This window comes from Andrographis paniculata, unplaced genomic scaffold (assembly GCF_009805555.1).
Source record: "Andrographis paniculata isolate CXL003 unplaced genomic scaffold, ASM980555v1 Contig18END, whole genome shotgun sequence".
In the NCBI taxonomy this organism is placed as follows: domain Eukaryota; kingdom Viridiplantae; phylum Streptophyta; class Magnoliopsida; order Lamiales; family Acanthaceae; genus Andrographis; species Andrographis paniculata.
The window spans coordinates 896,388-914,333 of NW_026137468.1; the positions used below are offsets into that span (position 1 = coordinate 896,388).

The 17,946-nt window shown below is 25.6% G+C and overlaps 2 protein-coding genes across 3 annotated transcripts; both read left to right on the forward strand.

The window, feature by feature from the left end:
* The first annotated feature begins 5,121 nt into the window (after positions 1 to 5,121).
* On the forward strand, positions 5,122 to 7,633 carry LOC127265982 (acetylajmalan esterase-like). The gene is made up of 5 exons (XM_051296047.1): positions 5,122 to 5,444; positions 6,223 to 6,444; positions 6,543 to 6,703; positions 6,842 to 7,112; positions 7,213 to 7,633. Exons 1-5 carry the CDS (start codon positions 5,177 to 5,179, stop codon positions 7,458 to 7,460), a joined length of 1,170 nt encoding a protein of 389 aa, XP_051152004.1. The 5' UTR covers positions 5,122 to 5,176; the 3' UTR covers positions 7,461 to 7,633.
* Positions 7,634 to 10,447: 2,814 nt separating this feature from the next.
* LOC127266362 (acetylajmalan esterase-like) lies at positions 10,448 to 13,137 on the forward strand. Of its 2 annotated transcripts, none has more exons than XM_051296584.1 (5): positions 10,448 to 10,760; positions 11,363 to 11,605; positions 11,888 to 12,045; positions 12,407 to 12,677; positions 12,769 to 13,137. In XM_051296584.1, exons 1-5 carry the CDS (start codon positions 10,499 to 10,501, stop codon positions 13,017 to 13,019), a joined length of 1,185 nt encoding a protein of 394 aa, XP_051152541.1. In that variant the 5' UTR covers positions 10,448 to 10,498; the 3' UTR covers positions 13,020 to 13,137. The 2 variants fall into 2 exon arrangements, with proteins under 2 accessions (XP_051152541.1, XP_051152549.1); XM_051296592.1 differs by having other exon boundaries at positions 10,453 to 10,760; positions 11,384 to 11,605.
* Positions 13,138 to 17,946: the final 4,809 nt, after the last annotated feature.

A 17,946-nucleotide genomic window follows, 5' to 3' on the forward strand; every position in this document is an offset into this window, starting at 1 on the left:
AACACAGTAGATAAACTTTGGATAAAGAGTATATTAATTTAATTTAATTTTCAAAATGAAATTATTATTTATTATCGTGTACTAATATAATATTATATTAAAAAAAAATTAAATTTTAAATCCAAACAAAAAAACAAAACACTTTAAAATTTAAATTTGAATATTATAGTATTTTTATAAGTACGTAGCCATGTGAAGGGGATCTTGCCCCACAGCCTCAAACGAAATATTAATAGTCAAATGTTCACATTTATTTATTTTAAAAGCAAGAAGAAAATGTTCACATTTATTGATTGCACGTGACAAGAGGTTTGGTGTGAACCCTTTTTTTTTTTTTTTTTTTTTTTTTTTTGGAGTGGGAATCCTCATTCGTTATCCGAAAGTGTACACTGGGTAAACCTTCGATCGAAACTAATATCCTGCAAACTAGTCTCGACTAGTAAGAATTTTGGAAATTTAAAAAGGTAATAATAATAATTAGTATTCCTTCTGTCCAGCTAAAAAGTATATATATTTCTATTTTGGGACGTTCAATTACAAGTAAACATTCTATTAAATATTTTTTTTTCACAAATACTATTATTTTACATCACATCATTACTTTTACACCAAAAAGTAAAGGCAAAAATGACATTATACTACTTTTAACTACCCATTATAATTAAAATATTATTATTTTTTAAACACTGTCCCAAAAATAAATGTATACATTATAAGGTATTTGATTTGATATTTTTTTAAAAAAATATATATATATTTAATGTGATATTTTTAAAAAAATAAATAGTATCAATAAATGAAAGTTGTAATGATTTCTCAACATTAATAAAAAAGTGGAGTACTAATTTTTATATAATTATTTAGTGTGTTTGTTTACATTCAAAATCTCGAAGTTTTACTATTTAAATTTTGTGTTTTAAAAGAAAAAATTATTTTTTGTTACAAAATATTATATTATTAATATCAAACTGAAATGAAAAATAATAATAATAATTCAATTCCCATAAAAAAAAAAAAAGAAAAAAAAGAACACACCAAGTAGTATTTACTAAAATACATACCACAGTATTTTAAATAAAAACACATAAATGATTTGTTTTAATATGACGCAATCCTAATGACGTAATAAGTATGATGTGTTTCTTTCTAGTTTTTTACATATGAGTATATTATTATTTAGATTTTATATTAAATATATATATTTTATTTTTTTCTAAAATATTACATTAAATTTAAGAAAAAAAATAAAATCAAACTTATCAAATGTCAATCAAAGCAGAAAAAGAAACTTGTCCATTAAAAAGAAAATTAATATTTTACATTTGAAAGAGTGACAATGGCAAAATCAATACGTTCTGCTTTGAGTGAATGGAGAAAAATACTTTACGGGATATAAGCATATATCTTATTCGTTTCAAAACAATAATTTTATTATTATTTTCTTTTAGTTTTAAAAAAATAATTTTATTTTTATAAATAATTATGTTATTATAAAATTATATATATTATTTCATAATTATTACATAATTTTTATTATTTTTTGTATAAATACATTTACAGGACACTTTAGTCTTTTATCTATTTTTAATATAATAACTATTATTTTTTAAATCTCGTGTCCAACTCAAATAAAATTATTATCTTGAGAAGGATTTACTTCAATTAAAAAAGAAAATCGAATATTTTAGAGATTTAACTTTTTTGTTTTTATAAACAATAAAAATAAAAAATTAAAACAAGAATAACCAGAGTGATTGTCGTTGACCACGTGATATGTATAATATGTTTAAAAAATAAAAAATGAAGTTTTGTATGTTAGATCTTAGACACATAACTTATACTAGGATAAGTTAATATATTTTTTCAAAAAACAATAATATACTCCCCGTCCAATTTCTATTGTTCTAAGGTATATTTATACTATTTTTTAGGTGATTGTCTTTTTGTTATAAATTGACAAATTTGTCCTTAATTATATAGTAGAAAATAAAAGTAAAAATTAATAAAGGATAAAAGTGTAAAAACTTGTGTTTAAAAAAAAAAAGACAATAGTTATTAGACGTCCCAAATAAAAAAATAGGACATTAGTTTGTGAACGGAGATAGTATTATATATATTTATATTTCTTACGTAATTTTTTATATTTCATATAAAAAAATTTCCGTACAAATTAAAACACAAAACAAACAATAATTATAATGATTTGGGATACATATTCACTATGCTCGTCCAAGCAATTTCTGAACTGCTGTTCCCAAAAATAAGAATAAATAACATAAAATATTTTTTATAAAAGTCATTATTGTATTGGCCCCAAATCTCTCTAAAATCAAAAAATTAAAATACTGTTACAAAAAAAAAAAAACTAAAAAAAAAATCAATCAAATATTCAATTTAAAATAATACTTCCTCCGTCTCAATAAAATAGTCATGTTTATCATTTTTGTCCGTTTTAAAATAATAGTTTCATTTCCATAAATAATTATATCACTGTAAAACTACATTTACTTTTTCATTATTATTACACAATTGTCACTACTTTTTATACTAATACACTCACAAGGGCAAAAAAATATTTTACCCGTATTTTTCACCCACTACAAATATAATATTAATATTATTTAAATCTCGTGCCAAACACAACTAAAACTATAATTTTGAGACGGAGGAAATGTTTTTTTTATATTTTCAGCACAATTCCCTGTAACATACAGAAAAATCAATTTATTTATTAACGCCAACGCCATAATTGATATATTGATGTAGGTTACTAATTTCATATTTGTAGTCTATAATGATTTTTTTTATTTTTTATTCTGTGATACTCCCTCCGTCCAATTTCTATTGTCCTAAAGTATATTTGCATGGTTTTTTTAGGTGATTGTCTTTTTGTTATGAATTGATAAATTTGCCCTTAATTGTATGGTATAAATTAAAAGTAATAAATGAATGAAAGATAAAAATGTAAAATTTGTGTTTCAAAAAGAAAATAGGACAATAGTCGTTGAACATTCCAAAAAAAAAAAAAAGACATTAGTTCGTGGATGGAGGGAGTATTATTTTTACTAAATTAGATAATTAATAACCTAAATGTAAACAACTATCTCTATATATTCTCTCTAGAGTTTTCTTATTAATTTATATATATATATATATATTATTTTATGTTACAAGGTGTCATGATGAATGACTCTTTAAATATAAAGACAAGATAGATGCAAAGGAAGGACACTAATTATATATAATTAGTAATTTTTAATGAAACGTGGTGGCATCGTGCTAATTAAAAATAATTAGGTAGAAGGATAAGATAGATTAGTTAGAAAGACAATTTAGCATTAGTGTTCACTATTAAATATTGCAATTTATAATTTATATATATATATATATAAAATATTGTTATTTCTATAAAATATTACATCCAAACAACTTTTTAAACAAGAAATAAAAATAAATAAATAAAAATTACCAACTAAAAATTATTTGACATAATATTGATATTACAAATTCAACTTTCTTTCTTTTTTTGGTTAAATAAAATTTATATTGATCAATATATAATTTTTCAATCTGAATTGAATTTGAATTATTATTTTTTAAATAAATTTGATTTAAAATTTTGTAAATAATAATAATAATAATAATAATAATAATAATAATAGAAACCGCAACTCTAAATAGTAACATTAAAAAAAAAAAAAATCACAAGCACATCACAATTTTTGTATTAATTTAATATTCTAATTTCAGAATAAATTTAAGATTCCATTGTTATGATCATTTAAGCGCATTGAATAGTTGTCAATGGGTTTGATGACTAAATATTTTTTATATTATATATAAAAAGTTATACGGATAATAAAAAAAATTAAAATTTTATATTGAATTGTTAATTTTGTGTAAGTAGATAAAATTATATATTATATATTAAGTTAATATTTTTGTATATTGTATTTTTATATAAATATTTATAAAAAAATTGTTTAATTTAAAAATACTAAGTAAACAAAGCATATTTTTCCAAAAGCCTAATTGTTACACAGTATTTGGAATTTGTTTAAGTATATATATCTTTTAATTTTTATCAACAATAAATTTTTTTAAGAAAAAATATTATATCAAATATATATATATATATATATCTTTCCGTTTCACGTAACATCGCATTGATTATCAAAATTTTAGCTATTTCTAAAATTTCTTTCGAAATAGAACATAAGGGTGGAAATGAATTAGGACCAGCCAAATCCGAATTAACATAATCTGGCTATACTTTGAACTTCATTCGGCTTTAAGGGTCTTATTTATTTGATATTATAATACTAATTATTATATAAAAAAATAGTACAAATTAAGACAAAAAATACTTTTATTAATGTCTTATAATACTCCCTCCGTCCTATTTCTATTGTCCTAAAGTTTATTTGCACGGTTTTTTAGTTGATTATTTTTTTTGCTATGAATTGACAAATTTGTCCTTAATTATATGATAGAGATTAAAAGTAATAAACGAATGAAAGGTAAAAATGTAAAATTTGTGTTTAAAAAAGAAAATAGTACAATAATTGTTGGACGTCCCAAATAGAAAAGTAGGACATTAGTTTGTAGACGGAGGAAGTATTATTATAATGATATTTGTACAAAAAATTATACAAATAAAATATATTTTTAATATTAAGTACACACACAAAATGTAAATGAAACCCTTAGAACGGGACGAAGGAAAATATAATTATATTATATTTTTAGAAATTATTATTATTTTTTAAAATATAATTAATAGGAGTATATTGTTCATGTATTATTGAGAAGTTCAGGTTCGGATCCAAATCGAGTTCACATCGAGACACCAAACCCAATCTGAACACAATTAGAATATATAATATCCAACTCACATTCAATTCGATATTCAAATAATTAGATCTAACTTCAAATAAATAAATCGAGTCTGAAATTACAATATATTGTCATCCATAATAAATTAATAGTAGAACCTTAATATACATAATATATATATATATATTAATATTCCTTGCTCTACGTGACAAAACGAAATAAATAAATAAATACAAGTTGAATTTAATCAATTTATAATGTACCCATCCTTTATAAATTAGGTACATATCTATTATCTACCACCACAACAGCCTCATCAAAATCATAACTTTTCTTCAACATGAGCAATAAAAATACTAACTTTGAAGCTCTCTTCTTCTCCTTCTTCTTATTCTTTTCTTCGATTTCCATTGTTTCATCGAAGAACCCTGTCTGCCCTTTCGATTATGCTTTCCATTTCGGCGACGCCGTGACCGACGTCGGGAATTCAGTTCTTGTTCTGCCTCCCGAGATCCCGGTTCCGGCTCAATTTCCACCGTACGGTGTCACGGATCCGGGAAAGCCTAATGGCCGCTGGTCTGATGGCCTCGTCGACTTCGATTTTTCCGGTTCGAATACTTTTTTCGACATTTTTTATATATCTTGTGCTAATTTTACCGTCTATTAAAAATATGTTCATGGTAAAAAATAAATGAAATGTTTATTATTTCTATACATTTTTTTACCGATTGTTTTTTCACTATTGATAGGGATGGACTATACATATTTCTTGCACTTGTTTTATTTTAATTAAAGTATTTATAATACTAACTCTATTAAAGCTTAAATTTTATCTGTCACAAAAAAAATATTATTTTTCTTAATTTTTATATCCAAACTTATTATAATATGTTAGCAAAAAAATTTGTGCAGATCGCATCATTAGTCAACACAAAAATATATTATAAAAGAATAGATACTTTTAGGGTGTATAAAAATACTCATTCCATTCAGATTATTTATGCCACAATACAACACATAATTTTAAAAATAATAATATTTTAATATAAATATAAATAATAATATTTTAATATAAATGTACAGTAATAAACGGAAAAAGATGTATTATATATAAAAATTTTATTAAAGAGTTAATAAAAGAAACAGTGAGATAAATAAAGAAAATAAACTTTTTAATTATTATTTGTTAAAATAAGGATAATAAAATTCTAGATTGATAAAATTGTTTATTATAAATAAATTATGAATAAATTTAGCTTGACAATAGAAAAAAATAAAAATTGCCGAGGGTGCGTAACTCAAACGATGCTTAAAGTTAGGGGTTCGATCCTCGTCGAGTGTGCATGTAATATATTATCTGATACTAAATATACTTCATTTTTGTAGCTCCTTTTATGGGCTTCCCGAACCCGCTTCCATACTTGTCGTTGAGCCCGAACCACACGAGCGATGGCGAGGCCGTGATGTTCTCCACCGCCGGAGCCACAGAGCTTGACCGTTCCTTCCTCGCCGGGCTCGGAATCAAAGTCCCAGCCTGGTCCGCTTCTTCCGGCAAACAAATGAAATGGTTTAAGAAATACCTTCATACCCAATGCTCGAAGCACGAAGGTTCGATTAATTTAGTCAGTATCATTACATCGACGACGCCCATGTCTTTCTTACAGTACATATAATAGAAATATAAGTACGCGGTTTCTTTCGTGTAGATCCACTTGCTTGTCGCACGGCTATCATAAAAAATTCTCTTGCAATGCTCGGCGTCATCGAGGCCAACGACTTAGGCTATGCGCTAAGCCAGGGAAAATCGATCGAAGAAGCATTGAAGCTCGTTCCACTGATAGTAAAGAGTGAAGTTGCCATGGCGAGGGTAATCGCTACTTAAACTTCAGAACACTTTCAAAATATATCTAAATGCAACTTTAGTAAATAAAATTTGGTGAAAAATAAATAAGTTTATATGATCGTTACTCACGAGTACTTGTTTGTCATTATTGGCTCGACGTAGGAGATCATCGAGATGGGTGCGATAAGAATGGTGGTCGTGGGGAGCTCCCCGATCGGGTGCTTTCCTTACATGCTCACCGCGAGAGCCACTGACGATCCAACGGCGTACGATGATCTAGGTTGTCTGAAAGATGTCAACGACGTCATAACATTGAAAAACGACCTCTTGCAAGAAGAAATCGAGAAAATGAAAAAGGAATTCCCGCACGTCGACTTGAATTACTCGCAATTCAGCGCCGGCGTGCTTCAATATCTTCGCGAAATAAGCCAAGGTTCGTTTCTATCTATCTATCTATCGATGTAGTTTAATTAGATTGATGCAATCCATCCGTATATTGTTCGATTTTTTATACATTTCCCGGAAATCGACAGGCCCTCATAAGGATACGATGCTGAAATCGTGCTGCGGAATTGGAGGGAAGTATAATTACGACGCGAAAAGGTTTTGTGGGAGCGAAGGAGTCCCGGTTTGTTCGAATCCCAATGACTATGTGTTTTGGGACGGGTTACATGTCACCCACCACGCCGGGTACCGTATTGCGGAGATCCTACTCTCCGGCGACATCCCGACGTTCAATTGCACACTTCCTCCGCCGCCTCCGGCCACGGCTACCATTTGATCCATGTTTTTTTTTTTTTTTTTTTCTCGAATTGGGTGATGAAAATGATCGTGATCGTGATCGATCTAAGCTATTGGTTCGTCGTTTTTATTTCGATTTGAGCCACGAATAAACTCTAGAGCCTCTTTGTGTCTATTCTCCATGGTGTTTCTAATAAACATGTGTTTCGATTAGTCTTTTGCCCATTTTTTAAAAAAATATTATGTCAAGTTTATTTTTAATTAAAAATTTTAAATTTCAAACTCTCAAAATACTTTAAAATATGAACCTTATATTAAGGTTGTTATGGAGGGATTGAATGTACTCCAAACTCCAACTTAATCTTCACAATATAATATCAGTATTTCCGAAATCCTAATATATATATAATGTTGATTAATTTAAACACATCCATTTGAAAATACGGTGTGTGCATTTTTTTATTGAAATAATTGTGATATTAATATGATATTTTGAATCTAAAATTAATTTTTAATATAATTTTTTAAAAATATATATATATATATTTAATTTGATATTTTTTGTTTTTTTTTTTTTTTTAAAAAAAAATTGATTTGAACAATAGAAAGCGGGAAAAGTTGGCAAACGAACCCGTGACCTCCAAAACCTTAACCAATATAATATACTGTACAATAGAAACAAGTTGGGTCTGTCATTGTATAAAAAATTTATATATTAATGTTTGAGTGGTCCATAATTATATAAGCATCTTTATATATGTATATATATATATATAGCACAATAATTTTATTTTTTTTAAAAAAAATCATATAATTAAAATACTTATTTAGTCTTACAAGAGATTAATTAAATCGAATATTTAATGTTTTATTGTTACTAAAATATTTCAAAACTATAAAACATCTATCTAAACAATGTCTTTTCATTTGAATTCATAACCATAATAAATTTTACCAATAATTGAATTCAATTCATGTCCAAATTATGATAGTACTTAGGATGTTGAATAATATAATTCACAACTTTACTCACAAAACATCAATACATAGACATACATAACAAATAAATAGAAAATATATAATTTATATTAATGTAATAGAAATGCATAACATATTAATACGATTGATATACGATATATATATATATATATAACTTACAGTAATATACTAATGATATACATAACACATTATTTCGACAACCATATAATTGGTCTATTGAAACCAGGGGCGGATATATGTGGGGGCAAGAGGGTTCCCTCTCGCCCGCCTCACCCCCTTTTAATTTTTTATTTTTATTTTATAATATATAATATAAAAAAATTGCTAAAAATTGATAGAGTATTTATGTAAAAATTTAAGTTTTTAATTTAAATTTGAATAATAAAAAAAAATTATATCATAATAATTATTTGATGCTATAAAAATAGATATGACCAAAAAAGTAATAAATAATAATTAAAAATATATATATATAAATTTTCAAAAAATTCTCAACCAAATACGTAGGAGATGATATTTTTAAGAGCTATTTTTTTTAATAAATATTTTTACTATTTATCAATTTCATATAATACAAAATTCACATAGGAATATACAGTTGTCACTGTAGATTAATATTTTGCAAGATTTTCGAAATATGATAACTTAATTGATAAAATTATTGGATAACAAATAGATGATGATCGTTTCAAAATTTGAAAAATTAACCCCCCTCCCATCCCATCTGGTTCCGCCTCTGATTGAAACTTTTCAATAAAATAACGTAAAAAGAAAAATTATTTAGAATTTGGATGAAGTTTAAAAAAATGTTCTACTCCACCAGAAAGAAACTCTAATAATAATAATAATAATAATAATAATAATAATAATAATAACATAAATTACATAAAAATTAATTTAAAAACGACAAACAAACACTCCAACACTACCTAACACAATAATTTCAAATTTAAATCATAACAACATGCAAAACATGAGTTCCTATTTTTCTAAAAAGTAAATTAAAAAGCAATTACCTTTTAAAAAGATGAACACTAATAAAAAGAAGATTAAAAGAAAAAAAAAAAAGGCAAAAAAAGAATACAACATAACAAAAATATATAAAAATAAGCAAGTGATAAATCATCATTAAGATGAACAAGGTTGTAGATTTTTTACAAGATTTTACTATTTATTTATTTTACTCTCTTTGTCCCGGAGCAAGATTATCATTTACTTTTTGCAAGTAGGTTTTTAAATATTAATATTATAATGGATTATAGTGAAAAAGATGAAAAAATCTCTATTAGTATTGTATAATACAAAAGTAATGACATTTGTGTAATATAGTGTAAGTTGGAAGGATATTTATTATGTTTGGTAGGTAGTATAATTATTAAATTAGGAAATGATAACCTTGTTTTGGGACGGACAAAAATGGAAAATGACAATATTTCAATGGGACGGAGAAATAATTTTTTTTTAAAAAAAAAATTAAATCAAACAATTATAATAGTATAATTTTCATTTTATATATTACGTACTATAAGAAAATAACATTTTTGTAACGAAATACTTTCATTTTTCAATTATCTTTTTTCGTTACTAATGACGCTAGAGATGAATTTAGGGACGAAATTACGTTAACTACGTGAACTTTAGCAACAGAATTCCTTACAAATATATTTTTTTAAGTATACTTTTAAAATAACTTCACATTCAAAACATCTTATCGTTACCTATTTATATTACATCAAATAATTTATTTTTTTAATGTTTACAGGATATACTCTTGGGTCAAGCGCAACAACGTTCAAAACGATACCAGCAAAGTAAGTCACCCTAATCAGGTTTACCTGATTTAACCTAAGCAAGTTATGTGTGACAGACTCGACTAAAAAGACATTGACATAATTTGAGCTTGTCACTTTGTAGTGATTCGCTTCTACACCCCACCAATTCGACCACTCATTACGCAAAAAAATTCCGACTATTATTGCTCTATTGAAGATTATATGTCAAAATTTGGGATCCCACCACCTCTATAAGTTAGGTCATGATCTTAATTATCTACCACAATTTTATATCCAAATTTTCAACATGAGCATAAATAGTAACTTTGATTATCTCTTCGTCTTCTTACTCTTTTCTTTGATCACTTCTATGGTTTCATCGAAGAATCCTGTGTGCCCTTTTGATTATGCCTTCCATTTCGGCGACGGCGTTACCGATATCGGGAACTCGGTTCGTGTTCTTCCTCCCGGGTTCACGATTCCGCCTGATTTTTGGCCTTACGGTATCACGTTTCCTGGAGCCCCTAATGGTCGATGGTCCGATGGCCTCGTCGACTTCGACTTCTCCGGTTTGAATACTATAATATCTGTGTTTTAATGTAAATGTATACGATATTTTAAGTAAATTTTATTGCATAATGTACATTTGTGTTAGCGGAAAATATGCACACAAGTGTTTTATACAATGAAATTTACATATAACTTACTTTAATCTCAGTCAAGAATGATTATGCATACTGATATTAAAAAATAATAATATTTTAATATAAAAATAAAATGTATAACCAATAAAGTGAATATATTAATTATAAGATTTTTTTTTTTAAAAAAAAAGAATTTATAAAAAATACAGTAGATAGAAAAAAAAATTAATAACAAACTGATTATATTTGTTATAACATAAGTAATGAAATTATGAATAGATAATTTATTTACTAATAATGTATCATGTATAAATTTAGCAAACATAAAACAGAAATATTGTATAGAAAAAGTAAATTATAAAAATTTATGTTAAAAGCATATAAATTTTTAGGAACAAAATAGCTTTGTCTATTTTTTTTTTTTTCCCCTTTAACTATGCAAAACTCTCATTCAATTATTTTTTTTTTATAAAAAATATATTTATTATTTTTCTTATAAAATATCATATTTATCGTTGCTTAAACAGAATTTCGGTTAATTTTCGTAGCTCCTTTAATGGGCTTCCCGCACCCGGTTCCATACTTGTCGTTGAGACCGGACCACAAGAGCGATGGCGAAGCCGTGATCCTCTCCGACGCGGGAAGCCCGGTGCTCGACCGTTCCTTCTTCGCGAGGCATAGAATTAAAATCCCAGGCTATGCTGTTTCATTTGGTGAACAAATGAGATGGTTTAAGACATACCTTGATACTCAATGCTCCAGAAATGAAGGTTCAAATAATTTAGTTAGTATCATTACATCATACATGTCTATTATAACCCAATTGTAATTTGAAAAGTCTGCACTATTTTCCTCCATAATTTAAATTTTGCATAAACTCTTTTATGTTTTAAAAATATTGCACAAAAGGAAAATTTTATATAATATTTTCAAAATAAAAGGAAATTTTATACAATTTTTAGGAGATTTTGTAAAATGTTTTTTAAAATACAAGGAATCATAGTGTAATTTTTTAAACCTCTCAAGTAAGTTATATGTAATTTTGCCATTAGATCTTGGTTGTCGCAAGGCTATTGTTCGAAATTCACTTGTTATGCTCGGAGACATCGAGGCCAACGACTTTGGCTACGCACTAAGCCAGGGAAAATCTATCGAGGAAGTGTTGAAGTTCATTCCATCGGTTGTAAGGACCGTAATCAATATGGCAAGGGTAATAGCTCAACCGTATACAAACAATAATAAATAAAACGTTGCGTTTAGCTATGTTTTGAAATTATTTTTTTTTTCCAATTTTTAGTTAGTTTGAGAGTAATAATAAAAATTAAATGACATATAGGTAAATATTCTGAATAGAGAAATATATTTTTTATATAATCTTTTTATTGAAAGATAAATATTAGTGATTTTTTAAAAAGGAAACTGATAATGAACAGTGCAAAAATAAAGTTAAAAACATAAGCAACGAGCTCACATATGTTTTACTTGGTAAATAAAATTTCCTAAAATTTCATATGATCGTTAATTTCACAGCTATTCACGAGTACTTGTTTATCATTATTGGCTCGACGCAGGAGATCATCAAAATGGGTGCGATAAGAATGGTGGTTATCGGGAGCTCCCCCATCGGGTGCTATCCCTACATGCTCACCGCAAGAGCCACTGATGATCCAACGGCCTACGATGATCTAGGTTGTCTGAAAGACGTCAATGATGTCATAAGATTAAAAAACGACCTCATGCAACATCACGTCGAAAATATGATAAAGGAATTCCCAAATGTCGACTTAAGTTACTCTCAATTCAGCAACGGCGTGCTTCAACATCTTCGCGAAATAAGCCAAGGTAGGTTTATATATCGAAATCTTACATTTAATTTTCATCGATATTGCAATTCATACATCGTTTGATCTATCCGTTTCTCGGACATCGACAGGCCCTTACGGGAACACGACGCTGCGATCGTGCTGCGGGATTGGAGGGAAGTATAATTACGACGCAAAAAGGTTTTGTGGGCACGAAGGAGTCCCGGTTTGTTCGAATCCTAATGACTATGTGTTTTGGGATGGGTTACATGTCACCAACGCTGCCGGCTACCGTATTGCGGAAATTCTACTCTCTGGCGACATCCCCACGTTCAATTGCACAATGCCGCCGCCGCCGCCTTCGGAGATGGCTACCGTTTGATCGATATAACGCGTTGCTTTGTTCCCTCTGTTCTCGACAATGATGATCGATCAACCGAAGCTATTGATTCGTCGTTTTTAGTTTGCCTTAAGTCGTGAATAAATTCGAGATTTCGTCGCATGTTGTATGTTTGTTTTAGAATTTTGATTGAATTTTTATTTTAAATAATACTTTGATACAATATTTTACAGAGGTAAAATAATATTTCATCTATATATTTTGGTTTGAAGAAGTATGATTAATAAATAATTAAGATACAATACAACATAATTATAGATTAATATAGATATAAATAACTAAATTATTTTAAATTAAAAAATTAAAATTTAATTAAAATGACAAATACCAATATGAACATGATACTAAGGATGAAAGTATATTTTATTGAAAACAATCATCATTTAAAGTTTTTAAATAAATTGATTTTTTGTGTGGTACGAAAAACTGTGTTGCAAAAAAATAAAATTGTCTTAAATGATTGACTTTCTATGAGTGAATAATTTATATATTATATTAATGTATATATATATATATTCATAAAGAATTGTTTCATTTAAAATTACTAAATAAAGGAGGGAATGTAAATTAAATAATGATAATTTAAGTTTAAAATATAAAATAAACATCCAGTAAGGTTGTGTTTGGTACCGAGAAATGAAGTCAAATAGAAATGATATTATTTTTCTTGTTTGTTTGAGTAAGAGAAATGGAACTTGAGAAATAAATCATTTTTATTTCTCTTGTTTTCATTTCTCTCTCGGAGAAAAACAAAGAAAAATGATGTTGTAGTATATATTTTTAAAATTTTTTTGTACTATATAATTTTTATAATTTTTTAAAAATTATATTATTTCAATTTTACAAAAAAAAAATAATTTATTGTTAAGGTATTTAATTTTTACGATTTTTTTAAAAAATTATACTAAAATATAATTTTAAAAAATATTGTATATAATTTATAATTTTTTTAAAAAAATCACTAAAAATATTTTTCATGAATTCTCTTTCATATAGCTGCTTTTTTTTTATATATTTCATAAAATTGTATTAAATTTTCTTGTTTGATCATTCATAGCTATATTTTTTTAAATATTTCTCAACTCAATTTTCTATTTTACCAAAATAATTAATACGTTGTTTCACAACCCGTTCTAAGTTGTCTTGGACTCTTGTAACTCTGGAAATTTTGAGAATTTAATAATGTACTTATTAATTAATTACTATAATTCTTATCCATAACACGTGTCTTTGGTTGTATTTTACTGTTTGCAAATATCTACTATAATAATGTAAAGCATATTTGAAATAATTTAGGTTCATTTATACGGTCAGGCACGCACTCCAATGTGATAGAAGATAATTGGATATACTCCGTCCGCCGGTCCCACATAATTTGTCCCTATTTTTTATTTTCGTCGGTCCTACATAACTTGTCCTTTCTATTTTTAAAAATATAATTATACATTTTAATCGCATTTTAAATTTTAAATTTTATAATTTTTTTAATTTAATTAAACTATTTACTTATCTTAATCTTAATCTATAATCATTTTTATTAAATAATAATTATTTTTACTAATACACTTCTTAATTACTTACTAATTATATTTTACATAAATTCTCATGTCCACAGTAATACACCCATATTACATGGGACGGAAGGAGTATATTTTTAAGTTTATGTTTATATTTAAATTTTAATAATAATAATAATTAAACAACAAAATAGTATTAATTCATAAAATATTAGGCCCACTTTGAACACATAATTAAGATACAACATTAAATTCTGACTTCGATCTTATTTGCAAAACATGATTCTTCTGATCTGATTTGTCTTGTCCAACCTGTAAATATGTATATATTGTTGTTTTGATTATAAGTACTAATAAATATTTAAATGAAATACTAACTTTTAATAATATCTCAAATAAAAAATATATATTTGATTTATTGATTTTAGAAGGAAAAAAAAAAAAAAAAGAATTAGTAGAAAATTATGTTCATACCTTCAAGAAAATGTGTCTGCAGCTTCATAAATCGAAATATATTTGCTCTATAACAAAAATCTTTTTAATTAAATTATTTTTCTTGGTTGTAGAACATCATTAAAAAATAAATAAAAATTTGTATTATCAAAAGATTCTCTATACTGTTATTACCAATATAGGCAAATCAACTAGACTAATAAGAACCTGATTCATATCACGTGTAGCCCATGTGCCTGAATCATTGATAATATAAGTTCTAGTATACAATATTATCCGGGAGATTTTGTCGGAATCATTGATTAACATTTTCTGATTTTATTTTTTGTATATAAAAATTTGCACATATTCGATAACATATTTAATATAATACTCAATCTGTTTATTAATAAGTTTATATTTACCATATATTTAATATTAAAAATATTTTTATATTTATTATATTTATATTATAAGACACTAAAAGACATATTTTTTTTTCTTTAATTTGTACTATATTTTGATATAATAATTAGTATTTAAAAATCAATACACAAAAATAAATATCAATCTTGTAAATTGACGGAAGGAGTATATAATAGTATATATTTTGATAATATATTAGCTATTTGCAATGTAAAATTTATTTTTACATTTCTAGGAATCTTTTCTTTGCCATATCATATTAAGAATCCAACAAAATATTTTTCTTGTACAATTATTGTGATTTTATATACAAAAATACTTTTTTTATTACATAATATTACCTCCAAACTAATATTGAAACTAAATAAATAAATAAATAAATAATAAGAAACGAAATACGCTCAAAAAAATACAATTAATATATTGTATAAACTATTTTAGCCAAATGATGGGTTTGAAAAAATATTGATTTGGATTTAATATTAATATAATGTATTATCAGATATTTTGTAAGAGAAAAAAAAAAATATTCCCTCCGTCTCAAAACTATAGTCTTAATTGGGTTGGGTATGGGATTCAAAGAATATTGATATTATATCGGTAGTTGGTAAAAAGTATGAATAAAAGATTTTTTTGCCCTTGTGAGTGTATTAGTGTAAAAAGTAGTAGTAATTGTGTAATAAAAATGAAAAAAATAGGGGTAGTTTTATGGTGATATGGTTATTTATGGAAATAAGACTATTGTTTGGGACGAACAAAAATGGTAAACAAGACTATTGTATTGGGATGGAGGGAGTAGTATTTTTTTTTAAGTCTAAATAATAGAAATATGATATATGTGTTGGTTGAAACAAACCCTAATATTTTAAACATAAACTAATACTCCCTCCGTCCCTTAACAATTTATCTATTTTTTTATTTTGGTCTGTCTCGTAACGAAGTATTCTATCTAACATTACAAATACCTTTTCAATTTACAATATATTATATAAATGTCATTACTTTTATATCATACAATACTAATAGGGTTAATTTAGTCTTTTTACCTTTATTTCTACTTTATCTCAATGTAATATTAATATTTCTAAAACTCCTTGTAAAAAGCAAATAAATATATAGATATAGGCCGGAGGGAGTATATAAATATTATGTTGGTTGAACCATGTGTTAACTTTCTACCTAATATGGGTTGAAAGAACAATGTTAATTAACCTTAATCAATTTTTCTAACTCTTTCACATAGTGATTATATAATACTCTCTCCGTCTATTTTCTAATGTCCTATTTGATATTTACACGCGTTTTTAGTTAGTTAGGATTTTTTTTTATAAAATGACAAATTTGTCCTTAATCTTGTGTATAGAAAATGAAAGAGTAAATAAAATAAAGGTAAAAGAATAAATTTTGTGTATAAAAATAAAAAGATGACAATAATGATTGGACATTCCAAATAAAAAAGTAGGACGTTAGTTTGTGGACAGAGGGAGTAATATATATATATATATAATGAAGAAAATTATGAATATTTTAAAATAAAATAATAGCAAATAAATTAGAATGAATAAATCAATATTTAACTCTAACAAACCAATATGGCATACATGAATTAACTATATTAAATGAAAGTGGATAACATTTTAAAATAAATGTAGTGATAATTTATCCTTATCATGATCAAATTCACCTACATATATTAGAAATTACAAAGGTGTCTTCTTCCACTAAAAAATTTTCAAACACGTTTTATTATTAATATTATAAAAATATAATATGTATATTCAATTATTCGTATAAATATATATCTTTCTTTTGTTATTCAAATTTATTATTATTAGTACTATTATTTGTCATCCAAAAATATTTTTATTTTTTTAATAATAAAATATCATTTTTTACTTTTTATTTATTTTAAAAAATATTTTAATTTTTACTATTTCTATAAAAAAATTCGTGACCGATCAAATTGACATAATTTTACATGATAAAGAAAAAATATATTTTATTTATTAAAAAAATCATACAATGAATTCTCTAAAAAGTAATGTTTTTACTATAATACTCCCTCCCTCAGTCTAAGGGTCACATTTATTTTTTTTCGTCGTTGTATTTAACATTAATAATATCCTTATGTTTGTATACTTTTTTTAATAAATTTCCTTCTATTATCGTAATTTATACTATATTTTAATATAATAATTAATATTCAAATATCAATAAATAAAAAATAAATGAGACCCTTCAAAACCGGACGAAAGTAGTATATTTTTTTTAATATCTAATATAAAATATACTTTAAATTAAAAGTATAAAACAAAGGCGTCCAATTTGACGCCAAAATAAAACAAACTATGTGGGTTTACACTGCAATTTTAAATTTCTCACAAAATATTATATCAAAATACTGTTAAAAGTTTAAATCAATGCTCTCATTTCAAATCAATTTTAAACTACAACCAATCAAACCTTTGTTTAATTCATTATTTTGGTTTTGGATTGAAATTTTATTTTGAAAAATATGTGTAATCACATGTGTT